The sequence below is a fragment of the Cephus cinctus genome, unplaced genomic scaffold (genome assembly GCF_000341935.2).
Source record: "Cephus cinctus unplaced genomic scaffold, Ccin1 Ccin1_scaffold0593, whole genome shotgun sequence".
Classification (NCBI taxonomy): domain Eukaryota; kingdom Metazoa; phylum Arthropoda; class Insecta; order Hymenoptera; family Cephidae; genus Cephus; species Cephus cinctus.
The window spans coordinates 85488-96820 of NW_014333239.1; the positions used below are offsets into that span (position 1 = coordinate 85488).

The 11333-nt window shown below is 46.0% G+C and overlaps 1 protein-coding gene across 10 annotated transcripts in view; it reads right to left on the reverse strand.

Moving 5' to 3' along the window:
- The window catches only part of LOC107268823 (RNA-binding protein Musashi homolog Rbp6), a 206405-nt gene that overhangs the window by 73946 nt on the left and 121126 nt on the right, over window positions 1–11333 (reverse strand). For 4 of the 10 annotated variants that reach the window (XM_025086098.1, XM_025086100.1, XM_015741956.2 and 1 more), the window contains exon 4: window positions 5726–5785. The exons of the other annotated variants lie outside the window; for them this stretch is intronic. In XM_025086098.1, the coding sequence (XP_024941866.1) occupies window positions 5726–5785 (60 nt within the window). The remainder of the gene's footprint in view (window positions 1–5725; window positions 5786–11333) is intronic. 10 annotated transcript variants of the gene reach the window in all.

An 11333-nucleotide genomic window follows, 5' to 3' on the forward strand; every position in this document is an offset into this window, starting at 1 on the left:
GAAAACGTATCAGGTGATTGGTGGATCCACGTATTTCAGATTTTAGATTTTTAAATTTTCCAAAAATTTACCCCAAACGTCCCAGAAGTAATAAGAATATAATACTTTGTTTTGATATTGTTTATTAATATTATATGTCATATATTACAATGACTTGTACAATGGACTGCCCCTCCATTTTACTGTATAGGTTCATGTAAAATTGACTAATTATTAATATGCGAGTGCCTGTAACCGTACGAGAGGTCTGTAACGATCGGAACTGCGATCCAATGATCTGTTGATCCATGTCACGCGTCCACAGATCGCGACCAGCCTTGAACGCGAAGCCGTTTACCGAATTCCGGCCAGATGAATAAATTTCGAAATTTAATATCCGAAGGGCCGGGAGCAGCTCGCGGTAATAACGTCTAAAAGCCCCCAAGGACTGTGACTCTCCCGCCTCTCGCGGCACCCTGTTTTTCCTATCAGATCGGGATGGCAAATCAGCCAGTCAGCCAGTCAGCCAATCAGCCAGCATATACCTCATATCTTCCGCACTCTCGTTCAAGTAAAACGTCGCGCTAAGGTTTACCTATAGTCCTATACATATATTCCAACAGGATTATTGATGAGCCTCACGATAGATAAGATGGGAAGGAATCACTGCTGGTGCAATTACGAAATGGCTGTTATGACGCTTTCCTCTGTTCGCTCGTCCTCCCTTCTCGATCCATCATCCTTCTGTTCCTCCTGTCAGAAGGCAGAAACGTGTCAACGCCACTTTTCGCAGGATAAATTTGATTAACAAGTAACGGGGCTGATAATAAATCGTTGCCTTTAATTATTAACATGGTTGCAGCCCGCTACTTCTTATACGATTGGTTCTCGTACTCTTCCACCTATTTACCTATAGCTACGAAAAAGCTAGTTCAAGTTCCAAGGGAAGCTGTCTAGGGGAACTCGACTGAGTTTCTCATCGAAAATTAGTTTAAGCCCCAGATTGTCATTTTTGTCCAAAAATAATTCGTAAAAGTAATTCGAGTCATTTTCTGTCTGAAGAGCCTAATTAATGATTGCGCTAGGATATCCGGTTACGATTCGTTTTCGGTTATTCGGGTCTAAATCTGTGTTTACCCGCTTTTGTTAAACCCAGCATTGGCCTCAAAGTTCTGCCTGTAGGATCTCGTAGGGTGAAACCAGCGTTAAACTTCGGTCGGCAGCCTGAAACAACAAAGGAACGGAGGTTGCACAGGCTCAACCTGCTGCTGGATTTTCAATTTGGGTGTTAGAATAGGCGATCACGAGCAAGTCATCGCAAGAGGCAGAGGAGGGTAGCGAGCAAGAAGGGCCGGTGGCTCCTGATGAACTTGAATGGTGAAATTGATGTGGTACGTTTTCTGGGGCAGAGGGGGAAGGGCGGTGTAATTATCTCCATATCACGCAAAGTCGCTAGCTCGGAGCCAGATTACACGAAGAACGAAGAAGATTTACAACCCCTAAATCACAGGCAGGTAGACGTCGTATACTTTTTCCCATGTGCCTCCGTTCCTCTCTCGGAACCCGTGAGGCTGGCATTTACCACTTTACAGTTAGAAATATTAATTTCCTAGGCTCGGACGTCGCGCGCGTGGGACGTTTATCATCGTCCTCCGATTCGCTGTCCTACATTACTCAGGATTATTAACTCCCGGGTAGTGCGTGACTGAGCGAGTGACGCGAATTTATTCACTCACTCATTCTTATTCGCGACTCTTCTTGGCCTAATGTTGGCTTGACAAAACATAATAGTTTTTAATTTTCCCACATTTTATCATTTCACCGAACATTCAAGTTCTCTTGCAATTTTTCGACAAAATTTATTACAGCGTTATTTCTTTTCAGTATGTTAGTTTCTTGCGAACCAGCTGTCGTTATGTGCCGCCTAAAACATAAGCACAACAGCAGTCTTTCGATAGTATGGGCAAGTATGGAAAGAGCCTTTGGATCAACGGGAAACACGCTGTCAGAGTATTGAAGTTTTCGAAGGAAAAAGCAATAATACAATGAGCCATCGTGATCAGCCGGGAGCTTTTTGAACATTAAGCCGCGACCTAACTCTTGTCAAACCAGGGAATTCGCATAATGCAACGGTAACTCATCGAGCAAATTGAACGCGAAATAATCGATAAAGTCCAACGGGAATTGCAGCGTCTCCTATCGACTAGACTGGTAAATGCGACCTCGCAGTCCCGGCTCTCCCCGTGTCGTGACGCGTCTTCTCCCGCTTCGTGTTCAGACTGTCCTGTCGCTTTGTGCCGTGCTGGGCCGTGCTGGGCCGTGCTGGGCCGTGCTGGGCCGTGCTGGGCCGTGCCACCATGCAATATGGCCGAGCGCGATACGATGTGGAGATAGTGGGAGTATCGTTTCCTATTTAATCGAGTCAACGTCTTCCCAATGGATTCTGTAATCTGAGAATTGGTCCTTATACCGATACCGGAATATTCCCATCAATTGAGTGCAGAATTTAAATGATTTTCATATTACTATTAAAACTTTTAATTATTACGATACGAAGCGCAGCTCGATCATTAGTATTCCGCGTCTCAGTCGTCCGTACGAAATATTATTTAATACTGATGACAATTAACAGATATATCAGTTATGTGAAATCTATTATTACAACGAGCGCACGCAGTAGTCAGCTCTTCTGGTCTATTGCCATTCTGGATGACTGAGAAATGACTTCCTTGCCAAATTTTAACGAGGCGTGGCGATCACGTACAATTGCATGATAAATATTGACTGAACATTTGGCCCCCATACAAGCGGAAAGAGCCCTAATAAATAAAGTGAAACTAAGAAACTAAGAAACGGAGAGAATGTTTTGTTTCGGCTAGGATTTCAATGGCGTCACAACTGTGATCTATCATGTGGCATTCGCACTCAGGCCATGACATCACGTAACCAGAGAAAGGTAGAATAATCGGGTTTGAAGCTCAGAGCTATTTAGAAAATGGTTGAATAAATATTTAAAAGGGCACTGCGTGCCGCATTATTTAGGTCATCTCGCGCGTGTCTCTAAGTATTTCACGGGAAGTACACTGACCTAATTTAGCAGGATGAATGCTAGTAGCTAGCATCGTTATTGAACTCAACCCAACAGCCAAACAGCCGCTCGCACGTTGGCTCATAGCTACATGAAAACATTCTTCTCGCTTTTTAATTGGAAATTGGAAAACGGTGAAAAATGTTAGGTTTCGTTAGGATAAGTTGAGGACTCCGTCATAACGGAGGCAGTGGCCAGTGGCCAGTGGCCAGTGGGCGGTGGGCAGTAAGCAGCCAGCAGCCAGTGCGCACTTTGTTGGTTATGTATGCTACTTTTAAAAGATGTAGGTATCTCGAGAGATAGAGCAGATTTATAATGTTGATTTGAAAATTTGGGAAGTGAAATAATGTTTCAGTGAAATTAACTTTCACCAGTAGGAGCAACGTAGGGTCCTCGTTAATACGTGTATACATATATGTATAAACACAAGCCGTATGCCAGATAGCAGCGCCAAATTTTTCGAACTCACCGGAACGAGCGCATCCCGTTGCCTTCGGTATCGATGAACTCTAAGGTTATGTCAGGACATGCTAAAAAATTCCACCTGTTTGGACCATTGTCTTGGACTTTTACCGTCAGGTTCTTTTCAGTTTCAACTGAAACGTATTATATGTCTGCTTTGATGGTTACCAAGGTAAGTCGAGAAGTGACAATTCTTCATGTTCTCCTTTTTTCCAAGAAGTGATGGGAACAGAGGTGACGTTAGTGGTGATGGTGGTGGTGGTGGTGGTGGTGCCGGGTGAACGGAAGATGGCTAAATCGAAAGGGGGTCGAGGGAAGCAAATCGTCAGAGTGGGTTAGGTAGTGTGTCAGAGGGTCAGGATGAGGGTGAGGGTGATAGCGAGGCTGAGGGTGCGGTCGTGGATGTCTGGATGTAAGTATTGGGGTGGGGCGGAGGGGGGTCTGGGCGAGGGTGAGAGTGACGCGGTGTAAGAGGTCCGAGGGTTAGACGGTTCTTGCACTGTCAATAACAGTCCCCCGGGGCGTGATAGATTGGCCCACCCTCGCCATCCAGCCGCCATTTATCTAGTTTTTGTCCCAGGCTTTCGTTTGGTGGGCACCGCGCGGTCGATCGAGAGTGTTTACTGTCCGTTTCTTTGGCAGAGACGAGGACAGGAGGACGAAGAGACCTAACTGGCTGCTTGGCCCGCTGACTGGCTGACTGCCTGACCGTTTAGCTTCGGGCAGGATTGAGAGGAGGCTAGGAGGAGCGGTTGTCCTGGTTGTCCTGGTTGTCCCGGTTGTCCCGATTGTTCCGATTGTTCCGATTGTCTTGTACATCGAGATTTACTTGATCAAATCAAGAGAAAAAGGGATCAGCCGGAAAGTCTATCATCCCGGAATACAAGAACATTTTTAAGGAGAAGAGATCCTGAGGCTTCGCGACGATTCTTTGGCTGATTGTTTTAGTAGCGCTACGTCACTGCGATGCAAGTCGAGTATAATTCGACTATAAAATTTTGAAGATATTTAAAAAATCCTGACTCTCTCGAAACCCCGCAATCATTCTCACTACAGTCAAACTTTTAACTTTTTCTACCGCTTCTTTCCCATCGGAACTTCTGATTTATATAGAATTAAAGATTGATGCTTTTTACGGTTCATAATTGACCTGTCAATCAAAGGCAGCCTGCGCGACCCTCTACGGCCCTAAATGCCTTTTAGGCATTCCGCACTCTTGCCAGAGAAAATGTCGATTGAAAAAGTTTCAGCACTTTGACTCGATAGCGCGTACGGTGGAAAGCGCGAAACAAAAACTTGGATCGAACTTTCCGGACGATTTGATCGACGCCAGCATACTGGCTATGGGGAGGAGTGTGGGCGCTTTAAGACTTTAAGAGTAACCTCAATTATTTTTAATTAGTCCTCATGACTAGGGCCAGGTCAGCTCTCGAGCACCCTGTTTTCCCAAGTCTTGCACTGCTGGCTCTGTTGCCTTGGATTAATAAAAGTTAATGAGCACCTACAGCCACTGATACTGGGGCGCTGCTCTGCTATTGCCTATTTCCCTCGAAAAACCCCAATCGCCGTTTCCGAGGGATTGAATTTGAGGCAGGTACTTTGGCCAATTTCGACGGACCCGGCTAATTCAGTGGACAAGGAACATTTAGTCCAACGATGCTCTCTAGATTTGTATTCCGTAGGCCAGTACTCTGCAATAATTTGGACTATCTTAACACTTTTAATGATATATTTTTCTATATCTTGTTCTTTATATTTTGGTAAGCTGCAGCATTTACCTCGCGGAAGGCGGCTCTGATAGGAGCTACCATTTTGCAGAAGGTAAAACGTCTCTTGGTTAACGGTCTAATAAATGCTAAGGCATCGTCGCGTAAATTCCTGTATGGGAGACACCATGTAATACAGGCCGATTTAACTAATTGTGAGACGTTCGCCAATTGATCACGTATCCATGTGCCTAGGTAGCCACGAGGCCACGTAGCTACGTAGCTACGTAGCTACGTAGCTACTTTGTAAAGTTATTAGTTGAGGATTGTCATCAGGATTGCAGGTTTCAAAGAATAAGGTATAGCGATGGCTCTTCTGACTGTGAGTTTTCATCTATATGTATAAATTGTCATGCATGACCGACACTATAGCAATCTAGCATATTCTAGCAGTCGAGCAGTCGAGCAGTCGAGCAGTCGAGCAGTCTACCTTGTCGATGACTCGAGGCAATATGTGCCGGCAACGTCAAACATCTGGCCGAATACGTACCTGGAACATAGAAGAATTTTTCGAATATGTTATTAATGCGTATCCTATGAAAGACATTACAGGAGTGCACACGCACGTGCGACGTGCACGAGCCACCGAAAACAAGAAGGAGAATTAAGGTTTTACAGTTAAGCGCTCTAATTAAACTTCCGGTTGCCCAGCAAAAGAGCGAGCCATGTATATTCTAATTATTCTAATTATCGTAATTATTGTAATTAATAATTTTTCAAAATTAATTATCACTCGAGCGGTTCGTGATGGCCGCTATGGGGCGTGGGGCGTGGGGGGTAGTACGCGAAGAGGTGCGAGGAAATGCCAGAGCGCGCGGCCGTGCGGCACATAACTAGCCGCTTGATTGATGGGGTTCCATTATAAATGCGTTTGAAAATTAATTGCCTTGCCGGCTCTCGGTTACAAATAGCAAAGGCCGATGAATACGTAATTTCGAGTTTGCATACGGACGTGCTAAGTGTGTGTGTGTGTGTGTGTGTGTGGGTGGGGGTGGGGGGTGCCCAGGGAATATTTGACAAAACCTGCGCGTACTTATCTGGAACCGTCAGAATCTCGGCCCTGAAAAGTTGGGTGGGGGTGGGGGGTGCCCAGGGAACCGATGAATACGTAATTTCGAGTTTGCATACGGACGTGCTAAGTGTGTGTGTGTGTGTGTGTGTGTGGGTGGGGGTGGGGGGTGCCCAGGGAATATTTGACAAAACCTGCGCGTACTTATCTGGAACCGTCAGAATCTCGGCCCTGAAAAGTCTCGCATCGTGGCTCTCGATTCTCCGTCCCTATAAACTGTAGCCTGTGCTATAGAAGATAGTGACAATATGATAGGAACAGCTGTAACCGCGCAATGACGCAACTAGGAGAGAAGACGAATATTCGGGAGAGCGGCAAGTCGAAAAGATAAAAGGGAAAAGTCTGCAGCTCAGCGCCAGAGGGACTGCAGAAGCATCTAACCGTAAACGGTTTTTTCAACTGGGAGAGCACAAAATTGCCCAACCACCAAATTCCATTGCTCTTGCTGCTTCGCATTGATTCGTTCGATTCGTCCGATTCGCAAGCACACCTCCCCGCAGCCCTCCCGCGTAATATGTTCCCACGGGGCCTCCGGTAGCCCCAGCTCCCAATAAATCGTTCTCCCGTTCCTCCTCCTACCCTCCCAACAACCCACCGGCGAGACCTAACTCGATTTCCGCCAAACTATTTGCCAGCATGTCCATTCGATGGATCGCGCCGTGTTTTCTTCGTCGTTCGCTCCTTCAGCCTCATTGTCACACGAGGCGACGAAAGAGTCCGTCGAAAATGAAAAACAGTGAGAAACCATTGAAGTCGAAGAATTGTGCGTAACGAATTCGCATCATTCGAGAAATCGATACATTCGTTTTAAAAACTCGAAATCTCAATTTTGTCCCAATGTCAATTCCCTTGTTGCCTTTGAATTCCGGGTCTCTGGAAGATGGAGCCTTAAAGATGCTGCCTACCGATCCGGTTGGAACTGAGAGAAAGGCAAAGAGACCTGGGAGCGTTCCAGTAGCGTCCTTCGGGTAATCCGGCCGATTATGCTGTGTTTAAATATTTATCGAGCTACATCAGGGATACATGAGTCCTCTGTATGCACGGCAGCGCAGCACGTGGGGTAGGCAGCCCTTTTACACCCCGGACTCCCACACTGCTGGAATGCTGGATTCTGGTCCTCATGGGAGGGTGGTGGTCGCTAGGCTCGTTTCGTCTTTATCGCAAACTATAAGAGAACAAAAGTGTCGCCAAACTGCCAGCCAAACTGTACAGTTATGCCATTGCTCTCAAAAGTTGATAAACGTCCTTGAACTATTAATTCCCGTAGGACTAATTTCATCCTGTTCTTCTGTAGACAACAACGAACTGCGATGCATTCATGCAGTTCATTGCAGATCTTCATGTTTAATGTATCGCGAAGTGGGAGAACGAAAGCAGCCGAATAATATTGTAATTACACTAATTCTCAAGCCGAAAGTGTTCATTACTGAATGTCTTACAATTAGCCGTCTTAAAGGAAAGTGTCGAGTTGCATTTCGAAACGCAAAGGGCAGCCTTCCTCCGACCTTTTCTTGCAATCTACATGGATATATCTAGCGCCGTGCTACCAGAAGCCTCCGATAGAACGGACGACAGGCAGTCGGGCAGGGAGACTGGTACCTAGGAAACTGCTGGAGGAACAAAGACGCGGGAAAGCGGAACTCTGACATTGTATACTGAAAGAAGAGCAGCAACAGCGAGTCGAGTCGGGTCGGGCTTTGACCGTAGCTATTCATGAAGTAAGGTCCGCCCTCTGGATTAGCATGTGAAAGAACGTTTCGCGCGACGCTTTCTACTCTTCAGTCGAACTTCTCCAACTTCTCGAAGCTCTCAAAGATCCTGCAGCGCCGTCCACCGACTAAAGACTTTTCCATATTTTCCATATTTTCCATGAAAAATAGGAAGCGTCGACAAAGAACATTTAACGTCAGATGGGTTAACGAAGGGTAACGAAGGGTAACGCAGAAATTCATGTTCGCAACTAGCGGTTGACGGATTTCTCGACTATGACAAGGAACATCGGAATCCTAATTGCTTGATAAGTTTATACGTATCCAACGTGAATGGCACAAGAGGACTAAATCACTAACTGCATGGGCATTATCAATTAACGTTATCAGGCGTAAGGGACAAAGTGACATGCAAGATTCTCACACACGAGCGCAAATCTGATTTCTCGTTCCGTAATCTTTTCTTTAACCATTGTCGCCCCATACTGATAAAACTGACGATGGCAGTGGTATGACACTGCGCTTCGTTTCCTCGCGATGTCTCCCATGTCTGCCGCGTCTTAATCACTCGTCGGTCCAACGAGAGCAAGTAGAAGCGAGGGCGTGAGGTGGACGCAGCCGGAAATGGTCAGGACGATCCGCAAGAGCCGACTGGAGACGACTACGAGCCCGTCCCGATTGGGGTTAATGCAAAAGAGGAATCTCGGCTATGAATTTCGAACGATAGGCAAGTCCTTCCTCGCCTGTTCCTCCAGTTGATCGCCTGTTCCCCAAGAACATTGAGAATCGCTTATTTCGCCAGCGAACCAAGATATTCTTTTTCTAGGGGAATCGACTTTTAGATGCCAAAAAAATAAACGAAAAAGATGAAGGAAAGCAAGTCGAAAACTCAAAACTGAAAAGAACATCTGCGAGAGCTTGGCATCAAAATTAGCGAATAAGCTGATCTTGTTCTCAAAATTGAAATAAAATGAAAGAGGTATCTTGAATATCCATCCATTGAATAGGAATGATCCATCTTCTAGTATCTTTGCCATCAGGGTGCGATCCAATGATCTGGAACACCCCGAATGAAATGCATCGGTTGGCCTCCTCCTCCTCCTCCTCCTCCTCCTCCTCCTTCTGTCCTCTGTCTCACCTCCACCTGCTCAAATTTTTCAGGCGGCCCACTAAAATCCTCGGCAGTGGGATTCTGGATTCATCGGTACCAACGTACATCTGACGCGCCTTTGACTTTCTTCCTCTCGCGCTGGCTCATCAATATACATTAGATAGCTCTGCCCGTCTTTTCAATTCATCGAATCCTCATCCTCTTCCTCGTGCCCCTCTTCCGATGCTGTCGGCTTCACATTTCCGCTTTCTTTGTTCGCGACTGTATTCACGCGAAACGGGACTCAACCAACTTTGTTTTTACTTGTATTTTGATCCAGTGCCTCCTTCTTCTATCTGCTTTTCGTTCCCGATTTGCTTTAACGATGATTAACAAGATCAGTCACTGATACAGGTGAACAAAAAAAAAGTATAAAACGAAGAAGCCGCTTGCAAACGGGCGAGCGCTTCGATTGCGAATTGCTCTCTGATTTCTTCTGACTTTGGAAATTCAACGAAAACGAAAGTATCCCGAGCCTTCCTCAACGAGCACTCCTCAACCCTCCTGATTGAAAGCCATCTCGGTCTTATCACTGTGGGATGAATAGCGCACCAGAAGAATCAGAAGAACCACAAGAACCAGAAGAACCAGAAGACCTTTGCTGCGCAGTCCGTGTCTCATTAATATGGATTAGGCGACGCGGAGAAAACTTCATCTTAGTGGCTCATTGTACGTTCGAGCCTCACTCGCTCGCGTTTCTCCTCGATACGCACGGGTGCTGCGATTTACGCGATCAAAACGACCATTGAAGCGATCGTCCTTCAGCCATACCTATTTCGACACCATCATCCTCCTGGATTACGTTCATGGACTATGACCCTTAGGCGCGCAATTTCCAGCAGACACAAGAATTTCATTACTTTAACGAGTAGAGAAATTATGAAAATGAACCCACGTGAAACAAATATGGATTGTACACAAATTATATACGTTCTCGTATATGTGATTCATATTTTATATTTCATCATCCATATTCATAATACTTCTATAAATAATCTCCAAAAGTTACGTACCGATTCGTTAAGAAATGCTCTCGATTTGGTTTAAAGGGACGACTGGAAGGAGATAGAAGGGTTATTGGTTAAAAGGCTCTGATTGGCTCGACCAATCAGAATGATTGCTTCTCGGATTTGGCATTTGGCTATTGCAGTTTGGCTATTGTCAAAGCAGTTTGTTTCCGGGCACCGACCGAGGTGTCACGGGCTGGCCCGCGCTCGCGTGCTGTTTGTTGATAGTTTTTCTTGCCGTGTTTCGCTACGGTATAGCAAGTTCTCGGTTCGTACAGTTCTCGCGTTGTTCTCGCGATATCCAGGTAATTCTATGAATTCCTGTGAGTGTTCCGAAAGTGTAGTGCTGTGCTTTAGTGTAGTGCCCTTGGAATACAGTTCTCGGCCTCCACGGATTAGCTGCACCAGCTCCGGTGAGTCTCCCAATTTATTAATTGGTGAAGGGATCTCGATAGATACTTAAGATTCGCTCTCCGTGCGTTTGCTAATTTTACGCGACCCCAAAGATCTCGAAGATTCTCGAGTCACATTTTTGTATTATGAGTACCGACGAAATTTCTCTGAAAGATTTTGATCAACTGAGAAATCGTTGCGATCTGTCTTGCAACGACGAATAAAAAAGTGCGACAGTTTACGACTAACAGAATTCTCTGTTCGATCCTTCTTTCCCCTCTTTCCCCTCTTTTCCCTGCGGTACCTCCTGTCTTTGGTCGACCCCGACCATTGCGCGACCCTCATTACTTACGTTAGCTTCCGACAGGGATTCTTCTACGCCGAGAGAGTAGCGCACGAAAAAAACAGGCAGATTAAGCTATCAGAAGCCGCTCAAGCAGCCAGTAGCTGCCTGCTTGCCAGCTTGGCTACTTCCACATCCTGATATACCTATATTCCCACAGGAGATTCCCGTTAGGATTCCAGAGGCAATCGCTTTATCTATCTAGTAGTCGGGAGATGGCTCGTGGCGCCTGGTGCAGTGATACTCGATAGAGGATATCTACCTCTCGCGTCTTTCACGTTTCTTCCTCGTGAGAGGATGCCCTAGGGAGATCGCTGGATACTGAAGGAAAGCAGGAAAAAGAGAGAGAGAGAGAGAGAGAGGGGGG